Genomic DNA, 20270 nt, shown 5'->3' with positions numbered 1-20270 from the left:
CAGCTTACCACCCACAGGCAAATGGCCACATCGAACGTTTCCACCATCAGCTAAAAGCAGCATTGACAGCCAGGGATGGCACATCCCATGGTTCTGATAGGCATTTGTGTGGCCATAAAAGCAGACCTAGGTTATTCAGTGATGAAAATAGTCAATGGCACCACTTTGACACTTCCTGGAGAAGTTGTTGACCCTAGTCCTACAATTAGACCACTTGACCCTGCCAATTATGTCGACCGACTACGGCAATCCATGCCATCACTCAGGCCAATGCCAAAGCTGCAAGCAGCTACTGTGGTCTGCATTCCAGCCAACTTGCTATGCTGCACACATGGTTCAACATGACGCCATTCATCATCCACTTTAGCAAGTCACCCAATGCCAGCCCAAATGTTTCATGATCCATTGGGACGCAAAAACTGATGCTGTATTCGTTGACCATTTAAAACTTGCATGTCGAGAACCAGCTGACTACGACACCCACAAAGCCAGCGAAGGCGCAAGACTCTAGACCACTGCCAAAGCCTCTGTACCAGACCAGATCAGGCTGGACAATCAACCCAGCAGACCATTATGTAGCAAGACAGATCCAGACAGGATCCACCTTGCATTACTCAGAAGCTTTGTGTAGGGCCGGTCGCCACTGGTGATGTAACGGAGGCAACAATTGAGTATGAATACATGCATGCACGTGCGAGCAACAGGAGGAAAGGCAGCATCGCAGTCCCCTGTGGGAAAGGAGCGGGCAGCGCGGCAGGCATGACAGAGAAGGGCAAGCTGGGAGGGAGGGGGTTATGGTGAAAAATGGAGCATAAAGGACACGAGGTTTTGCTGAAACAAATAGTGTGAATTCTCTTTATTTGTGCAGTGAGAGTTTATCAGTTCCTACATTCTGCCTTAAGGCAAGCAGAAGGCATTTTCCTGTAATATTGCATGTTCTGTACTATTATATGACAATAAAGCAATCTTGCTTGACCCAAGCAGATTGTATTTGTCTTCAGATTCCAGCACCTGCCATCTCTTGTGTGGATTTTCTCACCATGGTTGGGTCCCTTTGTACTGGCTTCTTCAGTCATGCTTGTTTTGAGTAGTTGCATGGAGGAGAGTAACCTTTTTTGATGAAAATTTTGAACCAAGGTGAGAAGAAACCATTGAAGGCCCAAAATCTGTCTAATGTACAAAATACTGGAGAAGTTCAGCAGGTAAAACAGTATCCTTTATGTAGCAAAGGCAAAGATACATAATTATGTTTCAGGATTGAGCCCTTCATCAAAGTATTTTTGTTTTGACTTCAACCACAGTGTCTACAAAATTTTGTGATTTAGTCCTTGTGTCGGCTCCGAATCATGGGTCCTCTACCGGCATCACCTACAGCTCCTAGAACGCTTCCACCAGCGTTGTCTCCGCTCCATCCTCAACATTCATTGGAGCGCTTTCATCCCTAACGTCGAAGTACTCGGGATGGCAGAGGTCGACAGCATCGAGTCCACGCTGCTGAAGATCCAGCTGCGCTGGGTGGGTCACGTCTCCAGAATGGAGGACCATCGCTTTCCCAAGATCGTGTTATATGGCGAGCTCTCCACTGGCCACCGTGACAGAGGTGCACCAAAGAAAAGGTACAAGGACTGCCTAAAGAAATCTCTTGGTGCCTGCTACATTGACCACCGCCAGTGGGCTGATATCACCTCAAACCGTGCATCTTGGCGCCTCACAGTTTGGTGGGCAGCAACCTCCTTTGAAGAAGACCGCAGAGCCCACCTCACTGACAAAAGGCAAAGGAGGAAAAACCCAACACCCAACCCCAACCAACCAATTTTCCCCCGCAACCGCTGCAACCGTGTCTGCCTGTCCCGCATCGGACTTGTCAGCCACAAACGAGCCTGCAGCTGACGTGGACATTTACCCCCTCCATAAATCTTCGTCCGTGAAGCCAAAGAAGAAGAAGAAAGAATACTAGAAACTGTTTCTATTGGTGGGGAGGGGTGGTGGTAGTGTGGATCAAAGTCAGCCAATGAACAAGTTAAGTTTAAATAGAGCCACAATTACTTTAAAATTGTAGCATTGGTTTAAATATATTTCTCTATGCCAAACATAATTATCTACTACTGTGTTTATCGCGGTTTCTTATGGCCTGATAATTTAAATTGATTTGCTATCTATCAATAGTCATTTTAATCTTAATTTCTGCAAGCATTACTGAAGATAAAGGACTTGTAAAACGCACATGTCTTGTCAATGTGTCCGTTTAAGAGGAAAGATATATTTGATGTGGTACTGATAGATTATTTTATTTTTCTGCAGGAAATGGCAAAAATCCTCCTTCATCCTAGGGTGTATTCCTTTCTTCATGTGCCAGTTCAAACTGGATCTGATAGTGTGCTCATGGACATGAAAAGAGAGTACTGTATAGGAGACTTTAAACGGGTGGCAGATTTCTTGAAGGAAAGGTAAGTAACTTTGAATGCAGCTACTTTTCAACAGGAAAATACTTCAAAGTCAAGTGCAGGTTCTGTTTATCACTTTTATATTAGGATTTTATAAAGATTAAGTAACCTGAATAAAAAATGAGTAATGTGGTTTTTAACCACTCCTTGGTGTAATTATTGTGCCTTTGTATAAGGACTATTGTGTTTTAAATCTTGTTTAAATAATATGGCATACTTTATTTGGAATGACTAATCTATATTATATATTTGAAGTTCACTGTTCAGCTGCTGTTCCTTTTCCTGTGGTTTCTCTCCATCTGGTCTGTAATAATTAGTACCTGAAATGCTTCCAAGTGAACATAGTGAATCAACAATTTTTTTGCAGTGTATTTTTAGTGTTCAGTCCAATACTTGTATGGCTACTACCTTCAACCATTGATGACAACCTCATTTTATTCGTGCAATCCAAATAAATTCATGTTTTTTAAAACAGATCAATTTAAACACACTTTCACATCTTCTCTGTTGATAAGAGAACATTACCAATCCAATCTATCCACGTAATCATTCTTTCTCATTCCCAGATCTATTCCAGTCAATCTCTTCTCCAATTTCCAAGACATCACGTGCTTTTTAACTTGACTAAATGTATTGGATTAGATTCAGATTTATGGTCATGAGAGTATCACAAAATTTGTTGTTTTGTGGAAGCAGTATTGTCCATTACAAATGCGAAATTGCTCTTAATTACAGTTCCATAAATTCATTATTGAAAAATAAATAATTAGTGCAAAAACAAAAAAAAAGTGAGGTCATTTGTATAGGTTAATTGTCTATTCAGAAATCTGATGATGAAGAGGAAGAAGCGATTTTGGACTAATAGATACATTTGGTTCAGTTATCATCTTTTACATGTGGATTTAGCATAATTGCTGTCATTGTGCTATTATTCATTGATATCCTGAGATTTTCAAACATATGTACATTTACACCATCCCTATTCAACCGTATCATCATTCACTCTTTTTGCCCTCACTTTCTCTATCACTTCCCCTCTTGTTCTCTCTCCATCTCCATTTCCTTATAACCTTGATTCAGTTTCCTCTTATCTGGGTGAAACAATGTTACTTCTGTTCCTTGGAGACAACCATTCTAAATGCTCTCTGGGTTAGCTTCATACCTTCTCTACCTCAAACCTTGAATTTATCCAGAGTTCTGCTCCCCTCTCCTTACCCACACCAAATATCCTTTGCATACCATCTCTGTGCTTGCTGATCTCCACTGGCAGCCCATGCCTCAGTTTTCAAATGGTCATGATTATTTCCAAATCCCTCAATAGGTTTATATCTTTTCATCTCTGCAACCTGTTCCAATCTTAGAACTTTCAAGAATGCTGTATCCCTGTGGGTCTGCTTCTTTGCACGTTCCCCTGTAATCATTCTACTATTGGCAGCTTATGGTTTCAGCTCCTTAAATCCCAAACTCCATAACCCAGGTGCATCAGTAAGTGCCTTCCTTTAAAATGGTTTTTAAAATGCTTTTGATCATATTCTTAAGTAGCTACTTAATGCTTCTGATAAGTACTTTGGGATGCTTTGTCTAAAAGGTGTGAATTAACTGAAAATTATTGATGGTAGGTTCATCAAAACCTTTTGAAAATGTCATATAATACGCAGGCTTAAAATGTCCATGCAGACATTCATTTACTTATGTAGTTTTTGAAGTTTTACATCATCGGCAATTGCAGGATTTATTCTTCTCTTTGAATAGCAGGTAACATTTGGTATGTTTCTGGCACTGTAGCACTAAGAAGGATTGGAAGATTATGGTCAGTGCATCTGTTGCGCCTATCCTTCACTCAGCAACCTCCATTGGATTCCATCTGGACAAAGTGATTTTTCTACTTTTCAGCACCACGAACCTTTCATTTGTCACTTTATCTATTTTGATCCTGTCAAATTTCTCTGCTGTCTCATCCGTTACTGTGACCATGGCAGAAATTTCACCCCCCCCCCTTGCGGAAAAAAAACAGATGCACAGTTTTTATTTAGTGCCTCACCTTTCTGTTTTCATTGTCTATTTTCAGTTTAAAACAAATCTTCATTTTAATTGAAACAAGAAGCAAGAAAGCCTTGTATAGTTGACAATAAAATTTAAGAGAAATGTTATTAAATGGTGGGTGACATTTTATTTTCTGCTCAATGCAAAGTCTCTCAATTTAGATTCTTTCCTGATTTTAAAATGTCGGTGTCAAATCCAAGTTGGCAGATATTAGCACACACTATTGACCTTGAGTGAAGTTGGCCAACCTAACTGGGGAAAGCTCAATACAAATGCAAGCTTTTTTTTTCTTATTTTCTTTCTTTTTTAATAGGTCCCACAATTAGATTTTGATGATATGGGATAGCTGATTGATTTTGAATTCAGTTCCCTTATTTAATTCATTGTGCTCACCTTACTACTTAACCTTTCACATGATTCCTGATGTTTAGGACAGGATTAATTCAGAGTGCAGACATGAATCATAAGGAAACTTATCCCTCAGTAATAATATGGTGCATTGACATATTATTTAAAGTAAAGCTCCCAATTTGGACTTGGATGCAAACTTGGTTCACAAAAGTTGCTGCTGAACTAAAGAAGGATAAAATGAGGGGCTTTGACTGAAAATTTGGTTCTTTCAGGAGCAAAGTCAAACTTTGAAAAACATTCAGATTATATGGATATTAAAGGGTTAAGAAGGATATGCACCTAATGCAGCCAAATGGGGATTAATTCAGATTGACAACTTGATTGGAATGGATGAATTGGGTCCTGTTACGTGCTGTTCAACTCTATCTCTCCATGACAGAAAGAGAACGAAGTGGAGGGGAGAGAAAGAGAGAGAGAGAGAGAGTCAGAAGATAGAAAGAGGGAATTCTGAAGCTGAAACAGATAGGAAAATTATAGGAACAGGCTGGTAAATGGAGCTGAGTCCACAGCCAGTTTTGCCCCATACTCACTCAATGCTGGAACAGACTTCATGGGCCAGGTGGCCTATTCCTGCTCTTATTTCTTAAGTCAAGGTAAAAATAGGCTGAATCGTAATGATGTAAAGTTAGCCAAGTCAGAGAGTACTCTAAAGATCGTAGGACATGGTGAAGCTCAAGTGATGACGAATAATGCTCTCACAAGACATATGAGCTGTTTTGGCATATCTCAAAAGGGTAGATCATTCTTCATTTTGCAGGCCAAGGTTGTGCAGGATATTTATCAAAGGAATCTCAGTGGAACTTACCAGTTAGAATCAAAATCAGAAGTTACTGCGGTGGCACAGTTAGTGTAGTGGTTTGCGTAATGCTGTTACGGTGCCAGCAATCGGGACTGGGGTTTGAATCCTGTGCTTTCTGTAATGAGTTTGTACATTCTCCCTGTGTCTGTGTGGGTTTTTCTCGGGGACTCCGGTTTCATCCCATCCTTCAAAACATACGGGGGTTGTTAGTTAATTGGGGTATTTGGCAGCATGGGCTCGTGGACCAGACTAGCCTGTTACCATTCTGTATATTTAAATTAAAAATTGTCATGAACATGTCATAAAATTCATTGTTTTGGGGCAGCATTACAGATGCTAATATTAAAGCTATAAATTGTGTTTTAAAAAAATAAATAAATTAGTGCAAAAAGAAGAGAAGGTGAAGTAGTGTCTATGGGTTATTGTCCATTCAGAAATCCGATCACGGAGGGGAAGTAGCTATTCTTGTGCCACTGGTTGTTCATCTTCAGGCTCCTGTACCTCCTTCCTGATGGTAGCCTTGAAGAGGGCATGGCCTGGCGGGTGGGGGTCCTTGAGGATAAAGGCCATTTTCTAAAGATATCACCCCACCTCTTGTAGATGTCATTGATGGGGTGAAGATTGATGCTCATGATGGCACTGGCAGTTTCACAACTATCTGTAGTCTTTTTCTGTCCTGTGCATTGACACCTCCATACCAGACAGTGATGCAACCAGTCGGAATGCTCTCCACGGTACACCTATAGAAATTTGCAAGAGTCTTTGGTGACAGACCAAATCTCCTCAAACTTCTCACTATGTATAGCTGCTGGTGAACTGTCTTCGTGATTGCATCACATGGAGACCCCAGGAGAGGTCTTCAGAGATGTTGACACTCAGAAATTTGAAGCTCCTAACCCTTTCCAACGTTGACCCCTCTAATAGGACTGGTTCATGTTCTCTTGATTTCCCCTTCCTGAAGTTCCTTAGTTTTGCTAACATTAAATACAAGGTTGTTGTTGTGAAACTACTGATGCATCTCACTCCAGTACACTTCCTCATTGCCATCTGTGGTTCTGCCAACGACTGTGGTGTCATCAGTAAACTTATAGACGACATTTGAATTACATAACATAACATAACATAACAATTATAGCATGGAAACAGGCCATTAGGCCCTTCTAGTCCGCACCGAACCAAACACCTCTTTCTAGTCCCACCTCCCTGCACAATGCCCATAACCCTCCATCTTCTTCTCATCCATATACCTGTCCAACCTTTTCTTAAATAATACAATTGACTCCGCCGCCACTATTTCTCCCGGAAGATCATTCCACACGGCTACCACTCTCTGAGTAAAGAGTTCCCCCTCATGTTACCTCTAAACCTCTGCCCCTTAATTCTTAACTCATGTCCTCTTGTTTTAATCTTTCCTCCTCTTAACGGAAATAGTCTATCCACATCCACTCTGTCTATCCCTTTCATAATTTTAAATACTTCTATCAAATCCCCTCTCAACCTTCTACGCTCCAAAGAATAAAGACTCAATCTGTCCAATCTCTCCCCATACTCCAGATGCTTAAACCCAGGCAATATTCTGGTAAACCTTCTCTGCACTCTCTCCACTCTGTTTATATCCTTCCTATAATTAGGCGACCAGAACTGCACACAGAACTCCAAATTAGGCCGCACCAACGTCTTATACAATCTCAACATCACCCCCCAACTCCTATATTCCATGCAATGATTGATAAAGGCCAGCATACTAAAAGCCTTCTTCACCACACTATTCACGTGAGTTTCTACCTTCAGGGAACGATGTACCGTTACTCCTAAATCTTTCTGCTCTTCTGTATTCCTCAATGCTCTCCCATTTACCACGTATGTCCTATTCTGATTCTTCTTACCAAAATGAAGCACCTCACACTTATCAGCATTAAATTCCATCTGCCATTTTTCAGCCCACTTTTCTAAGCAGCCCAAATCCCTCTGCAATCCTTGAAAACCTTCTTCATTATCCACTATTCCATCTATCTTAGTATCGTCTGCATATTTACTAATCCAATTCACCACCCCATCATCTAGATCATTAATGTATATAATGAACAACAATGGGCCCAATACAGATCCTTGAGGCACACCACTGGTCACCGGCCTCCAACCTGACAGACAATTATCCACTACCACTCTCTGGCCTCTCCCTTTCAGCCAATGTTCAATCCATTTGACTATCTTAAAATTTATACCTAAAGACTGCACCTTCCTAACTAACCTTCCATGTGGTACCTTATCGAAGGCCTTACTGAAGTCCATATAGACAACATCCACTGCGCTACCCTCATCCACATTCCTAGTCACCTCTTCAAAAACTTCAATCAGATTGGTCAAACGTGACCTTCCTCCCACAAATCCATGTTGAGTACTCCTGATCAGACCCTGTCTATCCAGATGTTTATAAGTACTATCTCTAAGAATTTTCTCCATTAATTTACCTACCACAGACGTCAAACTTACAGGCCGATAGTTGCCAGGCTTCCTCCTTGAACCCTTTTTAAATAATGGAACCACATTCGCAATGCGCCAATCATCCGGCACTATCCCCATATCTAATGACATTTGGAAAATTACCGCCAGAGCCTCTGCTGTTTCCTCCTTCACTTCTCTCAATGTCCTGGGGAAGATCCCGTCTGGTCCCGGAGACTTATCCACCTTTATATTCTTCAAAAGCCTTAAAACTACACCTTTTGTAATCTCTATATTCCCCATATTTACCCAATTTGCTTTTTTTATCCCACATCTCCCAATATCCTTCTCCTTAGTGAATACCGAAGAAAAGAAACTGTTCAATATCTCCCCCATTTCTCTAGGCTCCACACACAGTTTTCCACTCTGATTTTCTAAGGGACCAATTTTGTCTCTAGCTTTCCTCTTAGCATTAACATATTTGTAGAACTCTTTTGGATTAGTTTTCACCCTGCTTGCCATAGTTTTCTCGTACCTTCTTTTAGCTTTCCTAATTCCTCTCTTAAGATTCCTCTTACATTCAATGTATCTTTCAAACATCTCCTTAACTCCATGCTTCTTATATCTAATGTACACCTCCCTTTTTCTTCGAACCAAGTTTCCAATATTCCTTGAAAACCACGGCTCTCTCAAACCTTTTGCCCCTCCTTTTAACCTAACAGGAACATAAAGCTTTTGCACTCTCAAAATCTGATCTTTAAAAGACTTCCATCTCTCTACTACATCCTGTCCATAAAACAAATTGTCCCAATGCACACCCTGCAAGTCCTTTCGCATCTCCTCAAATCTAGCTTTTCCCCAATCAAAAACCTCAATCCTTGGCCCTGATTTCTCTCTTTCCATAATGACATTGAAGCTGATGGCATTATGGTCACTGGACCCGAAGTGCTCGCCAACACTAACCTCCGTCACTTGACCCATCCCATTTGCCAACAGTAGATCTAACACTGCTCCTTCTCTGGTCGGCACCTCTACATATTGTTGTAAAAAACTATCTTGCACATATTTCACAAACTCTAACCCATCCAGTCCTTTCACAGAATGTGTTTCCCAATCTATATGTGGAAAATTAAAATCTCCCATAATTACAACCCTGTGCTTATCACAAATATCTACTATCTCCCTACAGATTTGCTCCTCTAGGTCTCGGTCCCCTCTGGGTGGTCTATAATACACCCCTACAAGTGTAACCTCTCCTTTCCTACTCCTCAGTTCCACCCAAATAGCCTCCGTGGATGTGCCCTCTAATCTATCCTTCCTGGGCACCGCTGTAATATTTTCCCTGACAAGCAATGCAACCCCACCTCCTCTTCCCCTCCGACTCTATCACACCTAAAACAACGAAACCCAGGGATATTCAGTTGCCAATCACATCCCTCCTGCAACCATGTCTCACTAATCGCTACCACATCATACTTCCAAGTATCAATCCACACCTTCAGCTCATCCACCTTTTTTACAATACTCCTGGCATTAAAATATATGAATTTCAGGGATTTCCCAATTTTTAATCCCTGTTTTCCCTCATCTTTAAGAACAACATTATTTACTTTTCCTGCCAATTGCCCTTCATCTTCTTCCAGAGCATTTCCCTTCTCTATCACCTGCCTATCCATATTCAAATACTTACTACAAACTTTCTTTGTTTGCATTCTAACCTTCTCCTTACTGCTCTGTACTATTTTGTTCCCTCCCCCCAACCATTCTAGTTTAAAGGATCCTGAGTAGCCCTAGCAAATACCTCTGCCAGGATTCTGGTCCCCCTGGGATTTAAGTGTAACCCGTCCTTACTGAACAGGTCACATCTCCCCCAAAAAAGGTCCCAGTTATCCAGAAACTTAAAACCCTGCCCCTTACTCCACCCCTTCAGCCACGTGTTAATCCTCCACCTCATTCTATTTCTATTCACACTGTCACGTGGCACAGGGAGTAATCCAGAGATTGTGCCTGGCCACACAGCCATGGGTATGTAATGAGCAGAGCAGTGGGCTAAGCTTACATTCTTGAGTTGCACCTGATCGTCAGTGAGGAGGAGACATAGTTTCCGAATCGTATTGACTGTAGCCTTCTGATGAGGGAGTCAAGTTGCAAAGAAGGGTGCAGAGGTCCAGTTTTTGGAGCTTGTTGATCAGTACTGAGGTAAATAATGGTGTTGATAGCAGAGCTGTAGTTGGTGAAGAGTAGCCAGATGTATGTGTTGCTGTGGTCTAAGAGATCCAGAGTTGAGTGGAGATCCAGTGATATTACATCTGCTGTGGATGGATTTTGACGGTAGGCAAATTGCAGTGGGTCCAGATCATTACTTAGATACAAGTTAATTCTGGCTATGACCAACCTCTCCAAGCATTTCATCACAGTAGGTGTGTGGGCTACTGGGTGATAGTCACTGAGGCAGCTCCCTCTGCTCTTCTTGGGCAGATTGATGTCATTTTGAAGTAGGTGGAAACCTCCAACTGCAGCAATGAGAGGTTGACAATGTACGTGAACACTGGCTAGTTGGTTGGCACAGATTTTAAGTACCCTACCAGGTACGTAATCTGGGCCTGATGCCTTTTGAGGTTTCACTCTCCAGAAGGAAGTTCTGACATTGGCCTCAGAGACGGATCTCACAGGGTCGTCAGCTTCTGCAGGGATTGTCATTGGTACCTCGTTGAATTCTTTTCAAAGCGAACATAAAAGATGTTCAGCTCATCAGGTAGTGAAGCACCTACAAAAGGCTATCTCAGAAGCAAAGAGGCAATTCCGAGGGTAGCTACAGACAGAGTCTGATACTCACCAGCTATGGCAGGGATTACAGTCCACTACATCCTACAAGGTGAAGCCTAACCCAGCCTGGAATGCTGGTAGTACACCACATCCTTTATTAAAGACAAGGTATATCAGCACTGTTCTAAGCTCCACTTAGAAATGCAAGAAAATGTTTTAATTTTCTGACTTGATCTTCATCCACCCTTTGCTAACATTAACTGATCACAGTGTGACAATGGTGAGGCAAAAACATTTTACAGTTAGTCTAAAACTGGAAATTGTTGGAAATACACAGGAGTTCAGCATCATTTGTGGAAAAAAAGAATTTTTCTCCTGCAGCTGCTGGCTGACCTGAGGATTGACAGCATTTGCTCTGTTTATTTTGAATAATTAAGAGTAGAGTCTTTGCTTTTCATTCTCTTCAGAGCTGTTGTGTTCCTAGAAAACCCAAGAAAATTGTTTGTAGCATTCAAATGTGAATCTCTGGAACAAGGACGGTAGACTTAAACATTTGGTTCGGTAATCAATTTTGACAAATTTGTTTTTATTTCAGATTTGCAACAGGTTTAATGTTTCATATGTAATTGGAACAATTTCTGAAGGGTCTTTGTAGGCTTTAACACTGCTACTTGCAGTTCTTTAGAATTTTCAGTGAGAAATTACTGCTGAGCTTCATGCTAAACACATCAATTTCTCAACCACCTTGTTAGGAGGCTGTTTGACAGATTATGTTCTATTTTATATTGTATATAGGTATGTTTTTGAAGGAGATAGATTGTGGGAGTAGTGTAGGTCACAAAAAAAACAAACACTTCACAAAAAATATCTCATTTAAAATGCCAGAGCTTTGCTCACGCCAGGCAGTCCAGGCTCCGAATGACTTTGCAAAAATGTTGAAGAATGCCTATAGAGACTTCACAAGTAGGTGTTAATTGGACATGCTGTGGAGTAATGAATTATTGTTTTGAAAGCAACAGATGAAGAGTCTCAGAAGATTGGGTCCAGTGATGTAATCTGTCTGAATGCAGTTTGATGTTCTAAGGAGATCATGTGGTTTTTCAAGCAGAGAGAGAGAGAGAGAGAGAGAGAGAGAGAGAGAGAGAGAGAGAGAGAGAGAGAGAGAGAGAGTGATAGAGGGAGGGAGGAGACCCAACAGGCTTTCTCTAAGAGAGAGAGAGAACTGGTTTCTGCAGCATGGCAAGCTGGCAGCTTGTTTATAACCCCATTTTGAAGATGGGTTGTGAGTTCTGAGTTCAACCTGTTGAAACAACCCATGTGGTCCATACAAGAGGAAATGGCTGGCTAGAGTTTTTCACCTGAAATAAGGGAAACAAAAAGGAACTCTGTAGTGACCTGCAAAAGAAAAGGTTATCATGTGGAAATCCCTGATGGGGCAGGTTTCTTCAGCAAGACACTGAAGTGGCTGATCAGAGGGAATCAGTTTGTGTGTGTCCAATGAGCAATGAAGCTCTCTCTGAAACCAACAAGAACCTTCCTGAGTGGTAACCATTTAATTACCAGAACTTGGTGAGAATACATAAACGTTAAATTCTGTGCACAGTATAAGAATTGCCTGATACCGGTGAACTTTGGAGGAGTGAGAAGTGAGATTGGACTGCAAATCAAATAACTTTTCTGAACATATACATATTACATACATGTGCGCTTAGCATTAGAAAGGGTTTAAGTTAGGTAAAGTTAAGTTAATAGTAATAAGTTAAAGTTTGATCCTGCTTTTATGTTTAAAGAAAATTAAAAACTACTTTTGTTTAAGTAACCATTTGTCTTGAATTTCTATTGCTGCTGGGTTTTTGAGGTCCTCTGGGCCCCTAACAGCTGTTTACATATGTGTTTGCAATAGCTTCCTCAGAAGCAATCTTCCCTTTTTGTCAGATGTATGTGGATTCAAGTCCCACTTCAGACCTTATGATTGTCCAGTGTAGTTCTGAGACAGTGCTGTATTGCCACAGAGACGCCATGTTGTCACTGAACTGTGAAATTTGGGTCCGTTATGATGGCATAATTCAATCTCATTATATATCTTTCAATTGGTACAGCATCTGGCCTTTATCACTTTGATACTTGTGGGAGCTTACTGATACAAATTGGCTGACATATTGCAATAATAATACCAGGCGCTTAATTTTTATATTTGTTCATTGAATGTGGGAGCCATTGGTAAGACTAGAATTTATTGGCCATCCCTAATCGTCCTTCAGAAATCATTACAACCTTTGTGAAGGTTCCCCACTTGTGTAAAGATGAAAGATACAGGACTTGGAGTCAGTAATAATGAAGGAATTCTCCTGCGTTAAGTTAGGTTGGATGTGCATTTTGTAGGCTTTGGTTTATCCATCTCCCTCTTTCTTCTGTCCTTCTGTGCAAGAGAGATAACTGATTATTTTGGTTTAAAGCACTGAGGGACATTTGTATAAATGCAATATTTTTAATAAATAATCCTGATTTTTATTGCATTTGATTTAACTAAGTAATTAGGTAGCAGTGTCAAGTAGGAACCCTGAATCTATAGCTCAGGGGGAAAAAAAATACTGTTACTTTCTCATCACGTGCTTCAATCATACCATCCCCACTCTACTTGTTCCCTTTCATCCTGAGATGGATTTTGGCAGGGATTTTCTTGCCTGAATGTCTCATTTGATCAGCATATGAACGATCCATAATGCATTGGGCCACCTTGTCAAATTCTTTTTTTGGGATTCAAAGTCCAAGGCTCATTTTATTGTCATGTGATAATACATAAAAATGTACTATACATGATATACTTCAACCTTTGCCTGCTGTAAGGCAAACAAAGAGTCGCCGTGAACATTGCCCGGTGCCCCTAAGAGAAGGAGAAGTAAAAGAGAGTGCTTTCAGAATCACTGGGTGTCCGTGGATTCGCTTTCAGCCCTCCTGCGGCCTCTGCAGCTGCACAGACTCCTGTTCAAACCATCAGCAACACGACCTCCAGGTCTAAGCCTCAGGAAAGCAAGAGATCGGGAAACCTTCAGTACCCGAGGACCTTCGGGAGCCCTTTTTTGCTTGAAGTGAAGTAAGCCTGTGTTCCAGTTATAGTGCCCTCCATAAAGTTTGGGACTGAGACATTTTTTTTTCTTTTATTTGCCCTTGTGCTCCACCTTATGATTAAAGCCAAAGGTGAGAGAATTGTTCTGTGTAATTAGGATTTTGTCTGAATTTTTGTAAACAAGGTTCAAACTGAATTATTATTCCTCAGGAGAAACATGAAAATGTGGCCTTTGTGTGTTGAAAAGGATGCAGGTTAGGCAGAAATCTCTTGTTGTCTTTCTTCCTGAATCAGTCAGGGAGGACTGTTGTTTTAGCATTTTATGATAATGATCTATTTCTGAGAACAAATCCTCAATTCCAGCAGGTTGAGGTATATTTGTAACTCTAGAGGTGCTAGTTTTTATTGAGGTGTATATTGTAGCACATTGACATCTCTGCAAGCTTTCACATATCAGCAACTTCTATGTTAGTATTCATGGCAAAACATTAATAATTTCTTTGGAGTGTGGGCTGGAATTTTATTTTGGTGCCATTTAGACATTGTGTTTCGTTTGTTGCCAAGCCACTGAAACTGTCAATTTTGTTCTTTTGATTGCATTCTTGGCAGGTGCTGTGTGTTGACAGACACACAAAGGTTAAAGTGGGTCATTCAGCGGAGCGGGAAAGCAGGTAGTTTTGGTGCTTTTTCCTCCAATAACTCTTTTAATGATTTGTGTGGGCTTACAGCAATGTCAGATGATGACTGCAGGCTTAAGTACTTTTTAAAGACCTATGTTTTTTTTCATTCTTTTATGCTTTGAACTTTGAAGCCACACTTGCTTTTAATCTCTTAAATTATCTGAAAAGGGTGTTCCTTGTATTTTCCACTACTCAACTAATGATATCCATTCCATCTCAAATCTGCTTTTCCTCAGATATACTTGCTTGTCATATAGGTCATTTTAATAGCATCCATTTGGTTTCTTTTAATCAAATGCTCTGTGTGTAACAATGATCAAGATCTTCTTGTGGAGTAACCACTGCTCACCCCCACCCCACCCCCCCACCATCCACACTGGCTGTCTACTTTTCCTCTTTCCCCAACTGCAATAATCTATTTGACAAGTAGTTCCATTGAGAACTTCCATGAGTGCTCCATTGCAGTCCAGTTCATCGCTGACATCGAAACTTGTGTACTCTTGTGTAAAAATGGATGATGAAATGGGGCCCTGGATGTGCTGAGCTAACTGACCAGATATAGTTTGCTCCTGACCCTCATCTTTATGTCAGCCATGACCAAAAAGTTTGGCGATTTGCTTATTGTTTTAAAGCTGCTGTAATGGCAGCACTTCTGCTGCTGCGGACCCAGGAGAGAGGAGAAAAATATTACATTTTTATCTGACGATAAACGGAACTTCAAACCTTTCCCTTGCTTTCATTGTTTATGAATATTTCAAATTAATTTCTTGTAATTTGCAGTGTTTTCTAGTTAAGTATTGAAATCACTTTGAGCTAAGTTTGGCGGACCTAAAGTAGTTCAAAGCCTCTGAGAGTAAGCCATGAGAGACTTGTTCAGAAAGTCATGAAGTATGGGACCCATGGAACCTTGGCTATGTGGATAAAAAATTGGCTTACGGATAGAAAGCAGAGAGTAGTAGTGGAAGGCAAGTATTCTGCCTGGTGTCAGTGACGAGTGGAGCGCCACAAGGATCTGTTCTGGGGCCTTTGCTCTTTGTGATTTTTTTATATATCAGAATCAGAAGTTATTGACATGAACAAGTCAGGAAATTCGTTGTTTTGCAGCAGAATCATAGAGTAAACATTCAGATTATAATCACCTTACAACACTAATATAGAAAATATACAAAAAAATAGTAGTGTACGAAAAGTTAGACAATGTGTTTGGTTCATTGATTATTCTGGGATCTGATGCCAGCGGGGAAGAAGCTGTCCCTATGCCACTGAGTGCTCGTCTTTAGGCTCCTGTACCTTTTTCTTGATGATAGCAGAGTGAAGAGGGCATGGTCTGGGTGGTGTAAGGTAAAAACATCATGAGATGGGACCGGAGAAGGAGTCACCCAGTACTAAGGAGTAACAGAATGCAGATGTGACCTTGTACACTCAAGATAAGCTTTGCACTAACAAGAATGATGAGCAGCAGACTAACAGAGAAGGGTAGCAACAGTTTATTCATTGGACAATGTCATGGTATGATAATTTACTAAGTACGTATCCTGAGGTATAAAAAAACACCATTTTGCTGATAACGGCAGAATGCATTCTCCGACTAACTTTGTTAGTCGCAAGTGTTACAATCCGGTAATAAAGAACAAAGAACCCTGATTTCGACTCAGTCTGGTGTTTGTCTCACTCATTCATGAACAAAGCAGACCTAACAGTGGTGGGAGTCTTTGAGGATAGAAGCTACTTTTTTAAGACACTGCCTCATGTAGACATCCTCAACGGAGTGAAGTCTGGTGCCTGTGATGTCGCAGGCTGAGTTAACAATCCTCAAGTTTTTTTCTTGTCCTGATATTTGACACCTCCATACCAGACAGTGATGCAACCAGCCAGAATCCTCTCCACAATATACCTATAGATGTTTTCGAGAGTCTTCGGTGACATACCAAATCTCCTCAAACACCTCACAAAGTATAGCTGCTGGCGAGCCTTCTTCATGATTGCATTGACATGGAGGCTCCAGGACAGATTCTCAGAGATGTTGACACCCAGGAATTTCAACTACTTGACCCTCTCCACTACTGAGCCCTCGAGGAGGACTGGGTTGTGTTCCCCTGACTTCCTCCTGAAGTTCTGAATGAAGACCTGCATGAAGAGGCAGAAGGATGGGTCAGTAAGTTTGCAGATGATACGCAGGTTTGAGGAGTTGTGGATGGAGCTGAGGGTTGTTGTAGATTACAAGAGAATATAGACAAGATGCAAAGTTGAGAAGAGAAGTGGCAGATGGAGTTCAATCTGGTTAAGTGTGAGGTGATGCATTTTGGAAGGACAAGCCAGATGGATCAGTATATGGTTAATGGTTGGTTACTTAAGAATGTGGATGAACAGGGTATGGATGAACAGATGGTCTTTGGGATCCAAATTCATGCATCCCTCAAGGTTGCTTCACAGATTGTTAGGATAGATAAGAAGTCCTATGGGATGCTGGACTTCATTAATTGAATTTAACTGTAGAGAGGTCATGTTGCAAATATACAAATCTCTGGTGAGACCACACTTAGAATATTGTGTTCAGTTCTGGTCACTTAATTATAGGAAGGATGTGGAAGCTATGAGAGAGGATAAAGAGGAGATTTACCAGGATGTTGCCTGGATTGGAAAATAAGTCTAATGAGGCAAGGTTAGCAGAGCTGGGACTTTTCTCTTTGGAGCATAGAAGAATAAGAGGAAACTTAAAAGAGGTCTACAAGATTATGAGAGGCAGGAATAGCAAACCCCAGAGGACATATATACAAAGTGAAGGGAGGAAAGTAGGAGAGACATCAGGGGTAAGTTTTTTACACAGAGAATGCCTTGCCAGGGATGGTGGTGGAAACTGAAACATTAGGGGCATTTAAGAGACTCTTAGGCACATGCATAGTAGAAAAGTAGAGGGTTTTGGGGTAGGGAGGGTTTAGTCCTTTTTTTAAAAGAATATGTGGTTCGGCACAACATCGAGGGCTGAAGGGCCTGTACTGTGCTGTAATGTTCTATGTTCTGCACTGAACAAATTAATTTTACTGAAAATATTAATGTAAAAGAACTTTACTTAATTTTCAGTCAAATTCTTTGAAAACATTTAGCCATCGCTGATTCTGTAGGTTCCTTCCCCTCCACGGATTCACCCGAAAAGCGAACAATAACATTATAGATAATTACCCCCCCCTTCACCAAGTTTACAGATAAAACCTTACAAATTCTGTTTACGTAAAAAATATACTAATAAAGACTCTTACTAACCAGGGATAGGGAGATACTTTAAGAGGTTCACCCCAACAGCGAGGGTCACCTATCAGCTTTTCATCCTGGGTGATGCCATTTAATTGAAACATAACTTTATTCAAACAGCTGCTACAAGCAAAGCATGACCAAGGCATGCTGGTAGCTGAATATTTGATCCTATCTTCATCAAAGCTTTATGTGTTACTTCAGAGAACATTTACTTTTGCAATTGTAATTGTTTATTTATATTAATATTATTTATAAATTTCTATTTACATTTATTTATTTATTTATTTTCCTTGAATTTTTCTTTGCCGCTTGCTTGAAATTGCCCATTGCTTGAATTCCAGATAACAGCGGTTTTGCTGTATTACACCATTTCTAACTTGGTGCAGAATCCAAGAACAAAATTCCCAGCATAAATGCTGAGGATTCTCCCCAAGATCTTGCTCCAACTTTACATTCCATGATGGAGAAGAAATGGAGGTTGATCTGTGAGGTTCAACCAGCATGTTTGGAACATCCACCTGTTGCATTATGTCTCTATGGGAGATTGCATCATGTTGCACCGTGGACCAGTGAAAGGTGTTTCATCAGGCAAATGGATGAGAAATAAGCTTGAACTTGAACTGAAAGTTTCCATTGTTTGCTTCTTTGTGGAGTTTCTAACAATTGCCTCCAAATTGCTCTTCTGTTCCTAACTCCTCTTTTCTTATTCACCAATAATGAATGGGACTGTGCCTTTCAATCTGTGATTTAATAAGAAATTTAGACTATCTGTAGTTATTTTGAACTTTGCAGAAAAGCAAACTTATTGATGTTATTCTGTGAATTTGTTGCTTGTGATATTCCATGCCTTTCAGCAAATAGTTAAGGGCGAACCAGTTGATGTCACATATTTGGACTTTCAGGACTTTGATGGCTTGCCACACGATGTAGTGTGAAACAGAATTAGAGGTGGTGAATTTGGACAATAAACAGGCATCTATTGAGGATTTGCTAAGTTTAAAATAAAACACAGAGAAGGAATAAGAGGTTAATTTTCAGATTGAGAGGCCGTTCTCAGTGATTTGCACAGTGCCCTAGCTGCTCACAACCTCCATTGGTGATTTGGCTGTGGACCACGTGAAATATATGCTTGTTTTGTGATGAAACAAAGCTAGGTGGCAGTGTAGTCTAAAAAGAGGATGCAGAGAGGCTTCAATGGGATGTCGGCAGGCTATTGAAGTCATGGCAGATGGAGTATAATGTGGAAACATGATATAATTGATATTAGTAGAATAAATCAAAAGGTGAGAGGTTGCAATGTGTTAATGTTCAGAAGGATTGGTGTGGTTGTACACACATAAGAAAATAAATATGCCAGTTGAGCCAGAAATTGGGAAGAAAAATGAAATGCTGTCGTTTATCGTAAGGGGATTTGAGTAGAAGAGTAGCCATCTTTTGCTGCATTTATACAAGGCCTTATTGGAACTGCTGGGTACGGAATACTGTATACAGGCCTAGACTCCCCACCATCGGAAGGAGGTGTTCACAATTGGCCAATGGTTTACCAAACTGATGCCTTGGATGGAGGAATTGTGTTATGGATCTATTTTCTAAAGTTTAGAAGAATGAGAAGAGATTTCAATGAAACATACAACAATCTCAGTAGACTTCACACAATAGATCTGGTTGACCTCCCACATTTTGGGTATCTAGAACTTGGACTTATGTCTCAAAGAAAGGAGGAGGTGAGGAGAAATTATATCACCCAAAATGTGGTGAGCCTGTGGAATTCTTTACTCAAATTCCAAAAAGCTCGCTACATTTTGGGTGCAATATTTTCTGGGGGCTCTGATGTTGAATGTATTCAGGCAGTGAGAATGCTGATAGACCAAAGGAACTGCTCGCACTAACCATCCAAGACTCTCATATTCATGAAACTATTTATTTGTTTATTTGTATATATGAATACTTGTCCTGCATATGCATGTGTGTTATGTCTGGCTGTGTGCCTGCATGTTTAACTCTGAGGACCAGAGAACACTGTTTCGTTGGGTTATATTTGTGCAATCGGATGATAATAAACTTGACTTGAAAGAGAAAATTATGTTTTTAGATATGAGTAAGGGATGTGGGGTTAATGCAGGAAAGTGCTGTTGATATAAAAGAACTACAGAACAGATTTAAATGGCCTACTGCTACCATTTTTAAACATCTTTTGATTTGCTAAACTGTTGTCATGAATTTTAAGTTAAATCCATTTTTTTAAAAAAATCACATATGATGGAAATATCAGAATTTATTGTCATGAACAGGTCACAAAATTCATTGTTTTGCAGCAGCGGTCACAGAGCAAACATTTTGATCAAACCAATTTCAAAATAAAGAAA

At 40.5% G+C, this 20270-nt stretch overlaps 1 protein-coding gene across 7 annotated transcripts in view; it reads left to right on the top strand.

The window, feature by feature from the left end:
• cdkal1 (CDK5 regulatory subunit associated protein 1-like 1) overlaps nt 1-20270 on the top strand; it is a 713853-nt gene that overhangs the window by 413785 nt on the left and 279798 nt on the right. For all 7 annotated transcript variants that reach the window (XM_069907872.1, XM_069907906.1, XM_069907889.1 and 4 more), the window contains one exon: nt 2302-2447. In XM_069907872.1, coding sequence (XP_069763973.1) covers nt 2302-2447 — 146 coding nt within the window. The remainder of the gene's footprint in view (nt 1-2301; nt 2448-20270) is intronic.

The sequence above is a fragment of the Narcine bancroftii genome, chromosome 1 (genome assembly GCF_036971445.1).
Source record: "Narcine bancroftii isolate sNarBan1 chromosome 1, sNarBan1.hap1, whole genome shotgun sequence".
Classification (NCBI taxonomy): domain Eukaryota; kingdom Metazoa; phylum Chordata; class Chondrichthyes; order Torpediniformes; family Narcinidae; genus Narcine; species Narcine bancroftii.
The sequence above is the reverse complement of the archived record's forward strand: the minus strand, read 5'-3'. Positions and strand labels throughout refer to the sequence as shown.